This window comes from Varanus komodoensis, unplaced genomic scaffold, assembly GCF_004798865.1.
Source record: "Varanus komodoensis strain SLA01 unplaced genomic scaffold, ASM479886v1 scaffold6_2, whole genome shotgun sequence".
Classification (NCBI taxonomy): Eukaryota; Metazoa; Chordata; class Lepidosauria; order Squamata; family Varanidae; genus Varanus; species Varanus komodoensis.
The window spans coordinates 918,648-940,364 of NW_025336346.1; the positions used below are offsets into that span (position 1 = coordinate 918,648).

At 38.7% G+C, this 21,717-nt stretch overlaps 1 protein-coding gene across 2 annotated transcripts in view; it reads right to left on the minus strand.

Annotated features, from left to right (window-relative positions):
* The window catches only part of USP4 (ubiquitin specific peptidase 4), a 41,718-nt gene that overhangs the window by 5,085 nt on the left and 14,916 nt on the right, over positions 1-21,717 (minus strand). The window contains exons 12-19 of one of the 2 annotated variants that reach the window (XM_044451562.1): positions 19,198-19,281; positions 16,216-16,310; positions 6,001-6,192; positions 5,501-5,589; positions 4,847-5,065; positions 4,690-4,760; positions 2,790-2,905; positions 1,240-1,389 (exon numbers count right to left, since the gene is read on the minus strand). In XM_044451562.1, coding sequence (XP_044307497.1) covers positions 1,240-1,389; positions 2,790-2,905; positions 4,690-4,760; positions 4,847-5,065; positions 5,501-5,589; positions 6,001-6,192; positions 16,216-16,310; positions 19,198-19,281 — 1,016 coding nt within the window. Of the gene's footprint in view, positions 1-1,239; positions 1,390-2,789; positions 2,906-4,689; positions 4,761-4,846; positions 5,066-5,500; positions 5,590-6,000; positions 6,193-9,494; positions 9,619-16,215; positions 16,311-19,197; positions 19,282-21,717 lie in introns of those variants that run through there. The other variant, XR_006416720.1, reaches the window with a different exon arrangement.

The window sequence follows — 21,717 nt, forward strand, 5'->3', positions numbered from 1 at the left end:
TTTGACAGCTGCAATCATGAGTGGACCTCACCGTGGCTGTCAAGCAGTCCCTGTTGTCTAAACAGGACTCCGGCCCTGAAGAGGATGAGGAAGCTCATCAGGGGCTGCTGAAGGAGGAGCCAAAAAAGCCTCATCTAAAGCGGGGGGGAGATCAGCTGGTCAGTGCTGCCTGGTTGGGGGCTGCACAACTGAGCAGTTTCCCCCTTGTCATCCCTTTCACATGTGAGCTGGAGGGGCAAGAATCAGCTGTTCTTGCTCCTACTTGCCAGAGAGCTGAACCCCAATAGAGAATTTAGGTGACCTAACAGTTGAATAATGCTAAAAAAAGAAAAGAAAAAAAGAACAACCTTGCTAGACTCTGTCAAGTCATTCAGACCTACCCCATGTGAAACAACAGTGCTAGTGGACTAACCAAGAAAAGCACTTCCATGAGCCCACAGAGAATGCACTCTGCTCCCAGCACTTCTGCTTTAGTTCCACTCCTCCCTGCTCCCAGCAAGGAGACAGCAAGACTGTTTCATTTCAACATAATGCCCTGAAATTGTTCCTGGGGATCCATTTGCACAGATACTGTCTTACTGAACAACCGAATACTGCAGAATATAATTTCTACAATACTGCAGAATGAAATTTGCACAATACAGCCAACCACTTCTACAATCGCAGTGGCCAGCTTTCCAATGTCTATAATTATAGGAATCCTCCACAAGCAGCAATAATCACATTGATGGAAAGACTGTTTCACCCATGAGGGCTGATGGGATAGCAGCTGCCAATAGGAGGAAAGATGGAAGATAATGGAAACCATTCAAATGTGGAAACCTTGCTTCTGTTTGATACCCTGCGGTTACGGTGAGGAACGGTTTAGTGTTAAGTGTGAATGCTGCCAAAGAGGTAGGATACCCTGCGGTTACGGTGAGGAACGGTTTAGTGTTAAGTGTGAATGCTGCCAAAGATTCAGATGCTGCAGTACATGAAGACAGCCAAAGCTGGTATTTGGCTGATAACACAGGACTCACACCAGAATTCTTCAGTTCACTTAGCTTTGTCTGTGCAACAGACTTCACATCTATCGCATTATGTCATGCTCACATGTTAATCTACCAGTGAAGTATGCCTTAGAATGGCAAACTGGCTGTTCACAATTTGAAGGCTAAAATCCAGCCTTGGGTTCAAGATTCCAGTTCCAACCTGAGCCTCCAGCCAATAAGCCCAAATCAATATAACTCGAAGTTTTACCTGATAGGAAACTCAACCACAGTGTCAAGCTTATCCCTCCAGTATCTGTTGTATGAGAAGCGTTTCAAATGCACTACTAAAATACGTGGCAGTGACCACAGGTCAAATTTCTTAGTAGCTTGCTGGTGTTTTTTGCAATTAGGACAGTACCTGAAAGAATACAAATGAAAATGTAACTATTCAAAAAGAAATATTACTGGGAAAAACCTTCCTTCCTTCCCTTCCCTTCCCTGAATATATGTATAATCTCTCTGTGAAGGACATAAAATACAAAGCTGTAATGTAAATAGGAAGTTTCTCTTTGGTGTGAATTAGAATGGAGAAATGCTTTGGTAGGGCAATCCAACTTGTATGGGCAACAGAATTAAACCCGGCAATGAAGAATGGCTTGATGTGGAACATAATCAATGATTCCTGGTCATGATGGTTAAATATTACCTCCAGGATCAGAGTCAGTATGCCTGCCACTACTTGCTGCTAGGGAATATGAGTAGGAGGATCCTATTACCCTTATATCTTGCTGGTGGGTTTCCCATAGGCAGCTGGCTGGCCACTGTGCTAACAGAATGCTGGGTTAAACTGGCATTTAGGCTGATCCAGCACAGTTCTTGTATTTCTGGTTTACTTCTAATCAGTAAGGCCTCTATATCCCTCAGCAGAAGTAAGTATGACCAAGAACACAGTTTCACAGGTAAACTGAAGAATATGCAAAGTTTTAGAAGGAGAACCCATCAGAGCTTTCAAAACCATGCAGGGATCCCAAGTGAATATCCCAAGGGCAGATAGAGGAGAGATAAAGAGATGCACTCCTAATAAACTGTTAACTAAACTAATCAAACTATTCTTGTCTTTTCCACTTCATCTTTACATCAGATTCATCCACCGAAAATATCAAGTGTAGACACACACTGGGTCTTGAGCCCTTGGCTAGATGATCTTGGGGAAACATGGTGTTCTCCAGATGTGGAAGACTGCATTGGCCATAATGGGTGTTGTAATTCAACACATCTGAGAAAGCCTGATCAGGGAAGGCTGGGTTTAAAGTATCCAGAACAGAGGGCAGAAGTGGATCAGAGCTATTTTTTTCTGCATTATACTTTCAATATCATTTTGGAGTTACAGGATCCACAGGAAGCCATAAGGTATTACATTATTTTGCTGCAACTTTCTCTAACAGTTGTAGCTATTCAATTTGCAGACACAAAAGGAAGACTAAGCGGGACTAGGTGATAGAATGGGCACAGTATGAAGCCTACTCATCCTCCTGCACCCTCACCAATGGTTTGCTGTGGGCTTCAACATTCACTTTGTCTATTCAGTCTAGCATGTGCTGAATATTAAATCTGTAGGCAAGATGCTGCAAGATGAATCAGTCCCAATTGATTCATTCTCTGAGAACCTAAGGAGGCCTCAGAAGTGACTATGTATATCCACCCTTCAAACTGCATTTCCTTCATGTCCTACAGTACAAAATGGAGAGATAATATTCAAACACTACTTGCTCAATTTAGTTCAGAGAGGTAATTACTACCAGAACGTAGCAAACCTACCATGGATCATGTTCGCCAAGCGTTTCCATAGTTGTGAAGAGTTCTATACAATCTCTAAGAGCTACAGTAGTTTTCTTCTTCTGTTGTTGACACATACTGCTGTCTTTTTCAAATGTCTATAGAAAACAAGTATTTTCCCCCAATGTAAAATGCATGTTAAATGCTAAAGATCAGTACATCACACAGAAGGACCATTTAATGCAATCAGTCTACACTTTTAACTGAAACTTGTCTTCTTGCTTTCCAGTTTGGCAGTAGCATCCTGCACTTTAGTCACAAAGTACTAAACCATTTTTTGTGGTAATCATATCCTTAAAAACATTTTTCCTTCAGTACAACATCAATGGTTAAATGTAAATATTAATGAAGTTAATGATTATTCAAAATAATCAGTTGCACTTGTAATAAAATATGATCCAAACAGATGATCAGTATAATGAAGGGCTAAAAGGTATAATATTAGAGGTCATGTAATGAAAGCATTCATATGAAGATTTGTTGAAGAAGCAAGGAAAAAAGTAAAATACTAGTAAAATGAAATATGAGAATACAGTGCTCCAGGTAAAATTTCCAGGATAAGTGAAATTTCTTTCTAGCTGTGTGTAAACATAGCAATTTAGCAAACTCTACAGAAATAAACTATTCCCCATACTCTGAAAAAATTGGGTTACCCTGAAAAAAGTTCTTTAAATAGGTGCAACTGGAAGATCAATGTTGGCCCATTACAGATGTAACCTTAAACCACAGCTGAATTTTATTTGAAGGAGAAGCCAGCCTTGAGCTTGTGCACATCCCTTTACCTTTTCCTCTTCGTGTTTGCAAATAGCAGATTGGATGCATCTGCATGTTGTTTTAAACTAGTAAGGATCTAATCATTAATAAGTATTAGCACTTCAAAAGCCCTGAGCAGGATACACTTTCTAGAACAAAAATAAGTATTTCCAGAATCAATGGAATCTATACATATGCAAGTTGGAATGAGAGTACCTATGGAATATTGAGGTATGTTTTGCTCAGGAATTGTCCAGTATTTTCAGAATGAACCATCTAATTATCTGGGAAACCCTCCACCCAACAAATATCTCCAAAACACCAAATGAAGCTACTGTCAGCTCTTATCTTCCTGATTAGGAGCAGGAATGCAAAAGAAAAGGGAGGTATGGGACAGATATAACCCAAATGTGAAACTGTCAGACCTTTGATTCATCCTAGTTCAATACTGTTTAGTCTGAATAGCTCTGCCACCTAAGAATTTTTAACTGGGAATGCCAGGGACTGACCAAGGGGCCTGTTTAATGCAAAGCACTGGTTCTGTACTGAACTATGGCATCCTCCCTCATGCACAACTGCTCTGCCTTGAATTCCCATAACTAAAGATTAAACCAATGTTTCCAATAAACATTTAGGCTAAGATCAAGTGCACTATCTGTTCCTATCAGTATAAACAGAGTAAAGGACAACTTCATAAATGGTCTTCCTATGTAGATACTACTTTCATGGAAGAATAAAATATGTATACTACATGCAATTATTGTATGACAAAAGTATTTTGGTATTTCTTCATGAGAACACAACACAAAAATTCTTCACAAGCTCTCGTGTGCATGCTACTTTCTATACAAGAGTGATCTCTGTAGGAAAATAATCATGTGAGAAGCAGTTTAAAGAGTAGTTGCATGAAGTACTTTAAGTAAGCATACTGATTCACTAAACTACCTTCTCCAAGTCCTATTCAGTTCACACCCTTAATGTTCTATGTCACTACTTACTTGCCCAGTGCCATTTAAAGATAAAGAGTCAGAAGAAATCATATTATTATGTTTGTCTCCCTAGTATAAGAAGGAACCAGACTAGTATATAATATTGCCCTTTAAAATGCGGACCAGAAAAAATTGATCACCTGAGCTTCAAGTTCATCAAAAAGCAGTTTCCGAGTGTCAGAGTCCCAATCAATAGCAAGAGTAGCATGGGCTAGAAAAGAAAAAGAAAAGAATGACAGCATGTAAATCTGCCACAGATCCTATGTGCCTGGAATGAGGAATAGAGGTGATACCTACAACTCAGCTTGAGGATTTTTCCCTCTGTAGTAAGGGAATTTATTTCTGATGTCCCATAGGAATTCACAAGACTGAAGCTGAAGAGTCGCTTTCTGTGGTGTAGGCCCTCTTTTCCCAGCTCATCCTGGATGCAGTCTTCTGACTGGCAGGCCTCTGTTTCTGACATCTTCTCCTTGCTTTCGTCTTCACCATTTTGATGCTCCATCTCTTCAACCTCACCTGGAACATATTTCAAATACTGTTTTCCATTTTGCACATAATTAGCCCTTTTTAGCATTTCCAACATCCTCTGCCTGAAAAAATCAATGTGCTTTGGGAGACATGTGATTGTATCAAAGGACCAGGGAGAAATCTGTGTCTGAGGCACAGACCACAGTGTTTTAAATTGCAACATTTCATATACATGGTATACTACATGAAGAACATTTGAAAACAACAAAAGTTGTATAAGTCTGATGGCACCTGATCTTTTAAATAGCATGACCATCTTCAAAATATCCCTTGAAGACTTTAAGCAGTTATATTATCCTGAATATCAGGATCATCACGTAAATGTGAAGTACCATGCTTGAATATACCAAGAGTTCTACCAAAGAACTAAACATGCTGAACCCAGTATCTGGTCTAAATAATATCCATCTTAGGAGACTTTACCTTCTGTTGCACTGCTGGAGCCATTGCAAGTTTCACTTTCTGGATATATGTCAGAATATTCTTCCTTTGAAGGAAGTTTTACATAGCGGCTGAAACAAATAAATTGTTTTTTAATTAAACACTGACAATGATTAAAAGCTGATTAAACTCTGATACTGGTGGTCAGTACAAAACAGCAAAGCATTTGTCCTATTTTAGCAGAGGGTGATAGTTTATGATGCTTTGTCATAAATCAACACTTGTAAATTTCAGAAAGAAGCTTTGTAATAAATCTAACTCCTGTATACATGAACTTAGCAGTGATCACAGAAGAGTGAAATTAATAAGTATTCAGTTCTAATCACCAGAAACTTAAATTACCTCACTGATCTGAGGCAAAGGGGAGTTACCCTTAGAAGCTGTCTGAACAGAGGAATGCTACTGCAGAGCAATGGAGAAAATGTACATGGCTGCACTTCCAAACGAATAAACTGCTGTGCCTTGGAGGAACTTGTACTCACCTAATCTGCTCCAATATAACACTGTACAAGTACTCTAGGGTAAGCTTGTGTTTGGGTATAGCTATGAGCAGTGGTTGACCGTAAAGAACAGTCCCTGGAGTAGCACTGGATTGTCTTGCTTTCTTTTCTCTGAAGTAAACTGAAAGAGTGATGTACTCAGCTCCATCCTCAGGTGGCTTACAAACTTCATATCTGCAGGAGAGAAAGAAACAGTAATTTAAGTATTTAAATTCTTTACAGGCCTGTCAAGAGGATCATGCTAATCGTACACATTCACACTTAGGAAACTTATATATTCTTCAAGGCTAGTGACCTCAAACATTTTGATATCACAGTTCTTACACTTGCAACTGGTACTGACCTCGTATCTGAGTAGATGGTTGCTTCCTCCTCTGCTGACCAAGCCAGATTCCATGATGCAATACTTTTAAATAAAAGTGCTGGGGAATATGCCTGCAGGTTTGCAATCTAAGATGATCTAGCTGTGGTTATACAACCAATCTTGTGGTGACTAGATTAAGTGTTTGGTGAAATAAGCATTTTGCAATACACTATGTATTCTTCTTTTATGAAAATGCATTTGTACTATTGGTCCTATGTAAATCCCAACCAATTCTATGAGAATGTAAAGGCTTTAAAAGTTTGAGAGAAAGATTAGTCTTTTAAAGAACAGAGGAAAGGTATGTTAAATTAAGACAGTAACTTGTGTTCTCACAGGGTTCACAAGCATCTTTTAGAGTCAGGAAAAACCTATAGCCAGACCTCAAGTTTCTGGGACCCGTATAAATCATTCTCCTTTATTTATTTAATGTGAATTTGATTCAAATTAACCATGTTCTTTGTGGATTAGGCTTAATAAGTTGCTTAGCACTAAAGCAATAATTTGTTCCTGCATGAACGTTTGAGGAGCCAAGAAGAGTAAGTTTAAGGTGCATTACAATCTTTGTGGGGGGTGGGATGGGGTGGAGGTTAGAAGAAGAAAAAGAGAAATCTGAAGATGAGTACAGGAGCCAAGGGGACAAAGAAAAGATCTGCAAGGCTCATTTAGGACAGAAAGAGAAGCAGCTGAATGCACAGCTTCCAAGAATAGGAAGCAGATAAGCATTTTTTCTCTATTTCTTCCCTCGAATTCCTCACCAACAATTGCAAATTACACAAAAGACCTCCCATCTATAATCACAACTCATACATAAGAAATTGCCATGTCCTACAGTGATCTTTATCCTTTGGATACTGTCCATGGGGTCACGACTTAGCAACCCAATGCACAACAGTGATCTTTCACAGCTTCTCTGAGTAGCAAAGCAGATGCACTGTATTTACCAAGACAGTTATACAAAAAACCTTTCATCCCTCAAAGTGAAAAAATATTTATCTGTGACTATGTGAACCGTATATATGAGTAAATACAGAGGAATTCTTTTTGCCATACCTCTGTATTTTGGGGTCTGGTCATTCAGCCAGATAAGACAGAATTTCAGTCTTATCAATATAAGGTAAAGGTTTCCCCTTGACGTTAAGTCCAGTCATGTCTGACTCTAGGGGGCGGTACGCTTCTCTGTTTCCTAGCTGAGGGAGCCAGCGTTTGTCTGCAGACAGTCTCCGTGGTCATGTGGCCAGCATGGGTAAACACCAAAGTGCTCGGAATGCTGTTACCTTCCCACCAAAGTGGTACCTATTTATCTACTTGCATTTGTATGCTTTCAAACTGCAAGGTTGGCAGGAGCTGGGACAGAGCAACGGGCACTCACCCCGTTGTGCAGATTCGAACCGGCGACCTTTCAATCAACCAGCACAGCAGTTTAAACCACTGCACCACCTGCATCTCTGCGTCTTAACAATACTGTATCATTAAACAATTACACATCTTAATACACTCACACTGCAACTTCCCACTAGTGTTAACCCAATCCTACCTAACAGCCTAAATAGAATGTTTTTCATAGGAAAAAGTAGTCAAATGGAGCACAATAAACAATAAACTAGACAAGAAGAGGAATTACAAATTCAAAATCATCAAAATCAGTCATGTAACTGATTTCCCTCTCCTGTTTAAACTCAAGTTTTAGTTTATGGAATACTCTGTCCAAAGATTGTATTCTTTGATATCACACCCTTAGGCTGTAAAAGCAGCTTCAAGAAATCACACAATTCTCAAAGTAAACCTTTTTGTCCAGACTACCAAGAATGAACTACTGATTGCTTACAAATGCATGTAATAAAAACCTGACAAAGTATCTGAGGAAAACTACCTTTTGGGAAAGGGCACTATATCATGGAAAAACAACAGGGAAGGAAGGCTGCTTAACCTGAAAAATATGCAACTCAAATTCTGCTGCAGCAGAGAAGCACTCCAATAGCGAAGCAGCGAGGGGGCATGCCTTTTACCTTACTGCTTTTCTAATGAAGCATCAACCCACCAAAACTGCTTTAAAAAAAAAAAAAAGAAAAGAAACACCCACTGTTGGCATTTACTACATCATATAAAATACAGTATAATTCCACTTTCCTCTAGGCAGACTTGGCAATGGACAACACCTGGGCAGTAGTAAGCCATGTATAAACAGATGTTGCATAATTTGGGTGACAATAATTATGAGCAAGGATGTTGCTCCTTCCTGTTTTATGGCAGCCTTCCTCAACTAGATGCCCTTCAGACATAACAAGATTGCAGCTCCCAGCATTCCAGACCACTGGCCATGATGGTTGGAGCTGATAGGAATTGAAGTCTAAATAAGGCATTAAGTTGGGAAAGGCTGCCCCATGGATAGCATAAGAAAAGTACAAAGATCTAAAGCTTTACCCAAACTGCAAATTGTAGATAATCTTTGGATCAAGCCCTGACACATTTTTCTGTTTTTCTTATTTCAGCAATATTAATTTAAATTAAAGTTGAGGCACGATAGATACGGTAGATTACATTTCCTACTACAGAAAAGACAGAGATTGCTTTACTCCACAACCTTCCCAGAGCTACCTCTCAAGTAAAGGGCAAAACTATTCTTCATTAAGATGTACAATGTACGGAAATATATTCTTAGGATCGTATTTTATCCTATTTATTGCTGTATTGCCTCAATAACTTACTGCAAGTTATTTTTAGAGGTGAAATAAGGAGCAGTGGGATCAATCTTATGTAACAGGAACTAGGTTCAAAATTTTCATAGTGATTTGTTCTATCAGTTCCAAGCACTTCTGGATAAAGCACAGTACAAAGTAAGAAACTGGGTAAAGTGGTTGACATGAGAATACATGGCATTGAAAGATGAAATTTTACTTATTTTTGTAAGCTAAAGGTGACCTGCAAACCATTTTGGCAAAGTTTCATCAATTTGATATATATGCTGAATGCTTCCATCATCCAGGCTAAGAGAACAGAGGCACTCAAGCATATTTACTGACTCTCTCGGGTCACATGTCCCAAGATCAGCTGGGGGAGTAGGGAGAAAAACCCCAACAAATCTTTGCACTGCAGTTTGTTAAGAGTCACTTACCTGACCCCGTGTAGGCTGGCTCCATGCTCCAGCAGGATCCTGGGTGATGTGACATCACCATCATGGTGCATGCTGGGGCGTTACATCGGAGCAGGAGCCTAATGGGGGCTGGACATCATGGGACCTAAAGGAAAAAAATAGTAAGTGTCTGGGCTGTGTGCTGAATGCCCCTTTTAGTTTAGCCTGGGGGAATTCAGCACAAGCAACCCATGCTGATGCCATTTTGTCAAACTGATTTGCAGATCACCTTTATTACAATCTGTCAACAGAACTTTCTGCAGAAAGAGCATCTTTCCTTAAACCTCTTGATTCTAGACGCCAGGTCTGCTACAACATGCTTATAAATGTCCAATAAATAAATGCTTAGAAATGTAAATCCGTCTTGCACTGAAGAGCCCCTCTTATGCATCTGGTCAGTTAACCATGCTCAGATTGCAATTATGTTACATAATAGACCTCACAATTTCAGTAGCATTTATGTTACAGAAAACCTATGTGTGGCATTTGCAATATAGTTTCATCAAAGAATCATAATTCAAAAGGGAAAAAATCTATGTATATCACAGAAGAAACCGACATCCTAAAATGAAGAGAAGTGGGTCAGTAACTGGATCCTTCAACATTATTTCTTGCCACTTAAAAGGAGCTACAGGAGGTGAAGGACGATCCAATTTTGGTCATTACAGTGACACAGGGGTAAACTAAGTTAACCTTTTTCACCCTTGTCATTTTCCAACTCCATATCATCAACAAAACAGTCACCTACATTTTAACACTCACATATGCATGGGTTGATAGAATGCACTGTTGTAAGATAACATTATGTACATCCCTTTCATCTATGAGTTTCTCTAGTTAATCTCTCCGTTAATTGGAATAGTAAGTAAACTAACACCTAAGAGACTTAAAAGCTATTTGGGTTCTGAAGCTGAATTAAGAACTGATAACAGGAAGTACTTCTTCATGCAGTTTATAAATAATTGAATTTGCTAACACAAGTTGTAGCAATGGCCAGAAATGCAGATAGCTCTAAAAGGAGATCAGACAATTTCAATAGTTATGAGTCATAATGGTTATGCTAACTCCAATACAGAAGCAGCATGCTTCTTAATATTAGCTGCTGGGAAACATGAACAGGAAGGAGGGTCTTATTGTTCTGAGCTCCTGCTTGTGGGCTTGCTATAGGCATCTGGTTGGCCACTGTGGGAATAGAATACAGCACCAGACAGGCTTCTGGCTGGGTCTATCATGGGCCATCCATTCTGTCATTTTATGACTTTAAAATAGAATGTCCAAAATGATTTTTGCTGTATCTGTGATACATCACTTGAAAAATCTCAACTACAGACACTAGCTTAAATGAGGCATGAGTCCAAATCATAGTTAAAGAAGCCATGGTTTATTGTATGGGCATGCAAATGCTGGCTCTCAAAATATTTTAAGTGGCATTTCCAAGCATCCATTATTATTGGCAATGTTGGCTAGGGCTGATGGGAGTTGTAAGCCAGCTTGTCCATACGAAAATACTAAAGCATGGTCTGGTGCAACCCTTCCACTACAAAGTGGAAGATGGCCTCTTTCTCTAGAAATGAGAGCAGAGGAAAACATTCATATTACTGTACCAAAAATCCTACTTAAGAAAATTATAAGAAATTATTCTACTTGTAAAGAGTACATAAACATAACTAGAGCTGGTCCTCTAGTTTGTAGAAGTATCTAACACCATGAGATTTGTTTTTAGGAACTAATACACCTCAACAGAACAGAATCCCACAGTATTAGAATTCCTAGCACTTGAGTTATTAAGCTTATAACTTCTACGAAGTACCTGATTTTGTAGGAAAAGGGGCCATTGATTTTATCACAAGAATTTAACATTATTATATGTGCTAGTCTTGACTGCCTATATGTAAATCAAACAAATGCACATAAAATAGGGAACATCTTAGTGGTACTAGTACAACAGTTTGGCAATGTGACATCCCACAAGATCCTCAATGCATCCGCCATACCCCACTCCCTTCCAGAGCCTTCTCTTCCTGTCCATCTGCTGTTGTGCCAGGTACCTGAGAGGTCCACGTCTTTCCTTCATTTTCTTCTTTGCTTTGTTAACTACACCCCCCCCTCCCCGTTTTCATGTGCCCTGCTGAAAAAGGGTTTCAGCAAGCAAGAATCTCACTCTCACCAAGGACCCTTGGGGCAACAGCACATTTGGTTGTGGAACTCCTCTCTCCCAGCCATTTTTCTTAGAAGATCCTTTCTTCAAGGCTTTAGTATAGTAAATGGAGCAAATGAGCACTAGCCGACAAGAAGCTAGAGTTAAGATAGCATATGCAGAAACAAAATGGTTTCCTGTAGGCAAAGGTGTCAGACAATAGTGCATTATACCTTTCTATCTGTTCGATCTGTACACAGAACATATCATAAGGAAAGCTGGATTAGGATCAGAGGAAGGAAGAGTGAAAATAGGTGAATGATACATCAGTAATTTAAGATATGCAGAAGATACCGTATCACTGGCAGAAAGCAGCAATGAATTGAAATGACTCCTGATAAAGGTGAAAGAAGCAAGTGCAGAAGAAAGACTGCAACTGAATATTGAAAAAAAAACCCAAAAATTTAGATTAAGGAGGAATGACACAACTTCAATGTGAACAATGCAGAAAATAAAATAGTGAAAGATTTTGCATACTGTGGCTCAATCATCAATCCAAAGGGAGACTGAAGCCAAGTGAGACTTTAAAGAGCAGCAGTGAAGGAACTAGAAAAGATAATCAAATGTAAGGACATTTCACTGAAGACCAAGGCCAGGATCAACTATACTATTGTATTTCTGTATGAATGTTAAAAGCTGGATAGTGAAGAAAGCTGACAAGAAGAAAACTGATGTGTATGAAGCATGAAGCTGGAGGAGAGCTTTGTGAACATCCAAGAACAACAGAAAAATGAACAAGATCAAATCAATTCAGAACTTTTCCTGGAAGTTAAAATGACAAAACTGATACTGCTATACTTTGGGCACATCATAACAAGGCATGGATCACTGGAGAAGACAATCATGCTAGAGAAAGTTGAAGGCAGAAGAAGCAGCAGCTCAAAAGTGAGATAGATTTACTCCATAATGGAAGCCACAGTCTTGAGTTTACAAGAGTTGAGCAGGGCAACTCTTGAGTTGTGAAGAACAGGGCATTTTGAAGGGTATTCATGCATAAGGTTGTCATAAGCTGGAGACAACCTGACACTACATGACAACAACTTATATTTATCTTACTATGACTGTACATTTCCCCTTGGGGATGAAAGTTCTGATTTAGAACTTTAGATATAGACATATCATATCCTTGCATTTCTTATAAAGCTTAGAACACATGCCACTGAAACAGTGTAAATGAAATCTACAAGTCTATTAGGCCACAAGTCTACCTAAATTACGAATAAATCTTGGAATAAATGTGAAAATATTTACATACAGAACATGCATTAAAATACTGGTAAAAGATTCACATTAAAAGATTCACAAGTAAGGTACTACAGGTAGACCCAGGGTTACAAATGTCCAGGTTATGAACAACACATACTTATGAACATGCCAACTTCCATAAACCCTATATCAATAGTCACAGCTATCTCTAGGTAACTATGCAATGCATTTGGTGATTAATCTCTCAGTGGCTGTCTAGTTTCCTAGAGATAGTCATGGCTATCTCTAAGGTACTACACAATGCATTTGGCAACATGTCTCTCAGTGGCAGCATATTTCCTGAGAAACAAAGTATTCATGGCTTTTCATTTTTCAGCGTCTGTACCCTAGATTCCACTGGTAACCCCCCCCCCCCAGCATTACAATCAAATTCTGACTCTCCAGCACCATCATAATCAGTTAATATTAGGTTTAATGTTGCCCCAAGAATGTTCTAAACTGTTTTAAGAACAGTTTGTTTTATTTGTCTTTTACAATACTGTTACACACATACAGATTCTCTCTCTCTCTTCAGTACCTGTAGTTACTTTAATATTACTGTATTATCATTATTACAATGCTGTATTGTTTTTAATTTTTGTGAATATAGAAGCCTTTCTTAAGTATTTTATATGCATAGAAAGGCAAAATAAATACATATACTAAGACAAACATTTGGCTTACTCATGTGATCTGACTTGCATACAAATTCAACTTAAGGAAGTTCTCTGTAACAGAATTCATTCTTAACCTGGCGATTGCCTGTATATTGATTACTCCTACTGTGCAATTATCTCTTTAATCAGTTTGGATACAAAGTTCTCCAACTGTATTCCCCATCGAGCTATTCCACAGAGGAAAGTGTTCTTTTGAAGCTGCTCTTCAATTAGCCTTGTTTAGTTTATTTTTAAACAGTGTATTCCTATAACATTTGTGTTTGTCAGTTAAGTTCAAACTGAAGGTATAGGTGGTTCCTTTGCCATTAATCTGGCTGCAGTGATCTAACTTTTCATAGTGGATCGCAATGAGTTCATTATCTTGTGTTTTATAACCTTATCCTCCTCCTCCATAGTAAAAGACTTTGTAAAAGGCCTAACATCTGAAAAAGCAAACAAATTTGTACATGACTTAGACTTCTGATACAGTAAACTGGGACTTCTGGCTATTAATTTTTCATCTACCATATTATACATTACTTGGATGCTATCTAGAACATCCATTGAGTACTAATTTCCAAATAACTTCTGATATTGGGGTGTGGGAGAGGAATCAAAGCACCCTAATGTTTACTTGCTCAAGAATGACAGTAAATGAAAACAGCTACAGGCATACTAATAGATACTTCTGCACCCAAACAGAAAATTCAGAAAGCTCCCTGAAGCTGTAAAACATATGTTAACTGACATATTTTTGCATTGTAATGGTATGCCACTCTCTGCCTCACGAAGTGACCAAATGGCAGGGTTGGTCTATGCTGAGCTGATGGATCTACAGCACACATTTTTAGGAGTTAGGAAAACAATTCCTATCAGAAATAATGCATACTATTTTGCTGTTCCAGAATAAAAAAGCAGAAGAATTGATACTGGTTAAATTCTTATTTATAGTTGCTCCTTTAATAATGCTGGAGTTTAAACATTATGTTGTACATTGCTCTGAGTTTTCCTGAATGGCTGTACAAATGTTTTAAAATAAATATACAAATATTCTGAGAGGGATCCAGGCATCAAAATATATTTAGACACCAAAATATATTTAGACACCTAACTCCTTTCTTGCAGGAGTTGTAACATACTTCATTTTCACACATTTGGTCTAGCTCAGTATTGCCTCCTCTGACTGGCAGCAGCTCTACAGGGTTTCAGGTGAAAGTCTTTCCCACCTCTCCCTGGAGATGCTAAGGTCTGAAGCTAGGACCTTTTCCGGAAAGAACATTGTTCTAAGTCCATCCAGTAAACTCTTGCCTTGATATCTATGGCCAAAACTGTTTGCAAGAAGTGAGTATGTTGCATAACCCCATGGAGGTTTAACCAAAGGGAAATTTACCATGGAAGAAATGTACTACAATAATTTATTAATAAATAGTTAATAACCTTGGAGGGACAGCTAGATATATGAAACTTACATGAAGCAAAGGTCATACTGCTTTGGCTATTGGGCAGTATAAAAATAAATTCATTCTTATAATGAATGATCATCTATAGTTGACATTCTGTTATCATCACATTATTGAAAACTTGTGAGCTTAAAGTGAATAATATTTCTATCATATTTCCAATTCATACTTGCAATACAACCACCAAATGTTATCAATGCATGGTTGTGCATCTTTCACCAGAATGAAATTTGAGAAATTTCTAAGTCTGTGTACCCTATTCAAAGTCCTAGCATGCATAGAAGTTGCAAATTTGTTTCATGAAAATTATCTCTCTTATAATTATATATCCACACTCACAATTATCATTACAGTAAAAAAGGAAATGCCAGGCTTGTTCCCAATTAACCAAGTCTATATTTCCAGGACGCAAAAGTAAATGTAAGAAAATGTTCACATACAGTTTACTCCCAAACATTACAATTATATGGAATTTTATAGAACTACGCAAATGACATATTCAGCAATCAATACACACATTGGATATTGGGAGAAAAAGCAAAAGGAAAGTGAACTTGTTTTACAACTAAAGTTTTAATTAGAATTTTTAAAATCTACATATAATTCTCAGATGCCCTAAGTTCTCTATGCTCAATTTCCCAACATGACTGAGTGCACTATCCTATGACTGCCAGATACTGTGGGGCCAGAGGTATGAAAAGGCAGAGTCCCCATTGCCAGGGGTGACTCAGCAATTCTTCCTGGCAAGGAGGGGGGAAATCATTTAGATAACCAACATGATTGTCTAAAATTTTTTGAGGGAAAGGGGAACATGGAGGCAATCCTCACTTCCCTGTTCTTCCCATGTTCAGCTGGACGCCTGTGGTAATACAGTGGCATTATCCTAGTAAGACAATTTTTATAACAACCCAAGAGAACAGAATTCCATACATATTGCAACAGATATGCACTCCCAAGATCACTAATTAAACAGCATGTGGTGTGGGCCACATTTTATCTTATCAGAACAGTATACATCATACTGTAAGAACTCTTAGATCGCAATTACAGATTTTGGGAACCATATCATCTTTGATAAGGTTAAGCATTTGTATACTATAGCGCGTTTTCTAATTTCTATTCCTTCCAGAGACCTGCTTACTCACACAAAGATGTTGTCCTTTGGCATAATATGACTTAAGCCTTCATCCATTTGGAAAATTTTGTGGAATCTGTGGTTATAAACATCTGTCACCACCATCTAAAACACAAATAGTTGGAGACAGACATTAGAGCAGTATGACAATAATCCAAATATAACACTAAGTGACCTATGGATCAAGTAAAGTAAGACATAATTTCTGAGGCATTTTCAATACTCTTTATTTCTTACCCCACCTTTTCCCCCTTTGCAAGGCAGCTTATACGGTACTTCTCCTCTACATTTTATTCTTAGAACAAGCTTACTGTAGTTAGACTGAATCTGTATCAGGCTCAAAAATCGCCAAGTGCATTTCACAGCATAGTGGAATTCCAATCTCTCAAGTTCCAGGTCCAACAACCTCACTACTACATTGAAGGAGTTCTCTGTTGGCAGCTTAGGAGACATTTTTAAGACCAGTTAAGCAAAACAGTCGTTATTCTGGTACTTTCAGATAATACTGGATCTCAGTTATAAAGCACAATTAGCCTCCCAGTGTTTGTTATGAGAACCGATACCAAAATTGAAGGAACAAGAGCAGTTGCTTTAAGAGTTTGCCTAGGTTTAAATCTCATTAAAACTTTAAATGGAAGGAATATAATTGGTTCTCTTCCCAGCTTCTCTACCATTTGTACTGTAGTTTGGCTTGAGATTGAGGAGGACTAGTAGACACAGCAAAGAGAAGGTGTGAAAATCAAACAGGAACTGGATTTCATTCTCCCACTATTCTTTCATTTGTAGAAAATTTCAGTAGCTGAGTTATGCAACATGTTTTTCCACCCTAGTTGCTACTGCCAGCACCCTAAAGTGCCCATTAACAGAGAAATGGTAGATATTTTTATTTTCATCTCCTTTAAAAATGGTAACATTGCAAATAGATGTGCCACAGAGGACAAAGCAAATATTTGGTATGAAACAGGTACATTTTTTGCTGGTCCTAGATTTCTAAGATGCAGAGGATAAAATGTTATGGCAATGGCTTTCACTACACCAAGTTCACCTGATGTAGAAGACAAGTGTTCAAATTAAAAATTATCGCACATGATAAAATCCCAGCAACACATGGAACATGTACTACAAAAGTTAATAAGAAATTATGATATAGTGCCCCTGCCACTAAATACATTCTATTAATTCAATGATACATAATTCAAGGTCTCAAGTCAATCAATTATTCACTTCCAACTACCAGGAGCACTTTTCAAAATTAGAGCTACATATTTTTGTTTTTAGGGCAAGTGGAACAAGGAGAAGGTGAGAGTTATATGATCACAATGTTGATGGTACGTGCATTTGAAGTTGGACTGTTTGGTTTCATCCGTATTTCATCACCAAAAAAACAATAATTAACATGCAGAAAGTGGAATCTGATCCTTAACATCATACCCTAAACAGAAACATTTACAATGTTTTAAAAGTTGTGCTCAGAATCATTAGCACTGCTGAACAGACAGGCTGCTAAAACTTTGTTCAATGTGGCTACAAAGTATTTTAAATCTATTAACTCCACACTCTGCTTTTGAGATTACATGAAGTACTAGTTCCACTCTACTCAGCACTGGATAAGCCCCATCTTGAGTACTATGTCCAGTATTGGATATCATAGCTTAAGAAAGATGCAGACAAACTGAAAAAGGTTTAGAAGAAGGCAACCAATCAAGGTACTAGAAGCAAAATCCTATGAAGAGAGACTGAAAGAACTAAGGAGGCTGTGGGCTCTCCTATAGTGAAGGAACTCAAGACACAGATGGACAGCCATGTGTTAGGGATACTTTGAGTCTGGGAATGAGCCAGTGGTTAGACCCAATTGCCTTACTGGTCTCTTTCAACTCTACTAATTCAATGATTCTATGAATCTATCATTCTATGAAGTCACCTTGGAGACCCTATTTGGGCTGAAAACTGACTCAAAAATTGTTCAGTTACATTAAACTTCTCGACTTCTGTAACGCGCTCTACGTGGGGCTACCCCTGAAGACGGTCCGGATACTTCAACTGGCTCAAAACAGAGCTGCCAGGCTGCTGACGGGGACTGGGCGTTGTGTTCACATGACTCCAGTTCTCCGTCAGCTTCACTGGCTTCCCATTGAAGTCCGGGCCCAATTCAAGGTGTTGGTGATGACCTATAAAGCCCTAAACGGCTTGGGTCCTGGTTACCTGAAGGAGCGCTTGCATCCATATATGCCCAGCCGCCCCTTGAGATCGGCGGGGGAGGCCCTTCTCCGGGAACCCTCCATGAAAGAAATTAGGAGGGTGGGTACTCGGAGGAGGGCTTTCTCCGCGGGGGCGCCTAAGTTATGGAACGCGCTCCCCAGAGAGGTCCGCCTGGCGCCGTCGTTATTTGTTTTTCGGCGCCAGGCGAAGACCTTTTTATTCAAGCGGCATTTTAACTGTTAACATTATTGGTCTTATCTGGCCAGGGCGGCTTATTTTATACTGTACTGTTGTATTTTAATTTTATATTTATATTTTAATTTATATTATAATTATTTTAATTTATTGATGTGAGCCGCCCCGAGGCTTCGGCGAATGGGGCAGCATAAAAATGTTTTAATAAAATAATAAAATAAAAAAAATAAATAAATGAATGAGCGGAAGGATTAAGAAATATGTTGAGTTATTCCAATAAGCTGTAGCCTCTTTCTGTTTAATGTGGTATGATATAATGTAGAAATAAATGAGATTAACAAAATTGGTAAATATTTGCATTTTAAATTTTTTTATTCTGTGTGATGAAAAATTCTGCTAAAGCTTTCCTACTCCTGAGTAGAAGCTGATTCAGTTTTAAAAAGAACTTTAATCTAGGAAATATTTTTTTCTCTCTAAGAAGGCAATATAATATAAAGCAAGCTTCTTAAGATGTTTTTAAACACCGTATTTCAGTCACCTTCCTACTTAAGAATTTCATTCAAAATTTTGTTTGTCAGCCATCATAATTTATCCTTACGTTTTCTGCAGGTACCCCGGAGAGCTTTGAGAGTCCGTCACACAGGTCAGATATACCACCCATCATTGGCACCACTACTCGGTACTACAAATAGACAGAACATTAACATTTCACTAGGCAACATAAACTCAGCCAAGCAACATGCTTCTAGACCTAAGACACTACCAATCAGCTCTAATACAGAAAGCACAGAGAGTTCCATGAAGCGGCATTTTCCATGAAGGGATAGTTTTTAATTTCTAGTTTCATGTAATTAGCTCTGAAGAAAAAAGGCCTAAAGAAATAGCACATGCCACTTTCATGAACACTATAAACACAGAGGATTCATTTTTGAGTATCCAGATTTAAAACGTTCCCTTTGCTCTGAAAGCAAAGAAACTTATTAGGCACATGAAAAAAGGATCTGGGGAGATGACACATGCTTCGGCTACACCAATACTAGACTAGTATAATGCACTTTATGTGACTCCATTCATGAACTTCAACTGATACAAAATAGTTCAGCCTGAGTTTTGACCAGCATTGGTTATTCAAATTACATGATTCCATTATTACATAAGCATCATCAGATCCCAATTCATTTCCAATCTCAATTTGAAGAGCTGGTTATAAGCATTATAGTCTTAACTGCTTAGGACCAAAATACATTAATAAAGTCAGCCTCCTGCATAGTTGTGCTTATCCACTCAGGTCTCAGGTGATCAGGGTAGGAATTTGCTATGTCCCAAGCACTGTTAAGAAGTTCAGGTGGTAGATAAGCAGTGAATGGGGGCTCCTTCACAATACTTGCCCCACGGCACCAAGCCGGTTCTCTCCTTGATGGCATTTAAAGGTCAGGTAAGACTGATTCTATTCTGGTAGCTTTAAGGGTTTGCTTGATTGCCAAGTCCTGCAATCCTATGTAAACTGCTCCTTTCCATTAGTAATTTCTATTATAATTAGAAAATACAGTGTTATAATTTTACATTATGCTGACTGTTAGTTTCTTTGGGGATCTGCTATATGCAGTGAAAAAATAGGACATAAATATTTTATAGCATTCTAATTTTATTCATTGTTATGATGGTATCTTCACACCAATGCAAAGCTTTAAAATAAATTTATATTGAAGTTTTATATGCTGCATTTCAATTAACTGAGTCTGACATACAGTGTTTTATTTATTACATTTTAACTGTGTACTCTTTAGCTCCAAATAAAGGAGTTCACATTCAAATGAAAAGAGCACCCCTGCCCAGAGATCTCCTTGCTCTTCTTTGTCACTCACAGATGTTTCATCCAGCAAAGGTCTATGGTGCATCTCTTTTTCCCTTTCAAAAGAATACTCCAAGTTCCATAATGATTGTCCTGTAAATTTTAAAACTGAAGGATGTGCACACATACATGCATACACCTGCACACATCATGAATTTCCAACAATGCATTCGTTAGGGCACAATCCTATACGTGTTTGCTGGGGAACGCTGGGAGTTGTAGAACTTTTTTCTAACTGAGCATAGGATTTTCCCTTTGAAGTGGTGGTTGTTGTTGTTAGTCGTGAAGTTGTGTCTGACCCATTGCATCGTGGAGTCATCGTGGACCCATCGTGGAGTCGTGTCCGACTCCATCCAGCCACCTCTATCTCTGCTGTCCCCTTCTTCTTTTGCCATCTATTGTTCCCAGCATTAGACTCTTCTGCAGGGTGTCCTTCCTTCTCATTAGGTGGTCAAAGTATCTGAGTTTCATCTTCAGCATCTGGCCTTCTAAAGAGCAGTCAGGGTTGACCTCCTCTAGGACTGACTGGTTTGATTGCCTTGCGGTCCAAGGGACTTGCAGGAGTCTCCTCCAGCACCACAATTCAAAGGCCTCAATTCTCTGGTGCTCAGCCTTATGATCCAATTTTCAGTCATACATTGCAACTGGGAAAATCATAGCCGTGACTATATGCACTTTTGTTGGCAGGGTGATGTCTCTGTTTTTTAGTATGCTGTCTAGATTTGCCATAGCTTTCCTCCCCAGGAGCAAGTGTCTTTTAATTTCTTGGCTGCAGTCCCCATCTGCGGTGATGCTGGAGCCCAGGAAAATAAAATCTGTCACTACCTCCATTTCTTCCCCATCTATTTGCCAGGAAGTGAGAGGACCGGATGCCATGATCTTAGTTTTCTTAATGTTGAGTTTCAAGCCAACTTTTGCACTCTACTCCTTCACCCGCATCAAGAGGCTCTTTAGTTCCTCTTCACTTTCTGCCATTAGAGTGATATCATCTGCATATCTGAGGTTGTTGATATTTCTACCAGCAATCTTAATTCCAACTGGTGATTCATCTAGTCATGATGTGCTCTGCATATAAGTTAAATAGGCAGGGCGATAGTATACAGCCTTGCCGAACTTCTTTCTCAATTTTGAACCAATCAGTGGTTCCGTGTCCAATTCTCACTGTTGCTTCTTGACCCACATATAGGTTTCTCAAGAGACAAATAAGATGGTCTGGTACTCCCATCTCTTTAAGAACTTGCCACAATTTGTTGTGATCCACACAAT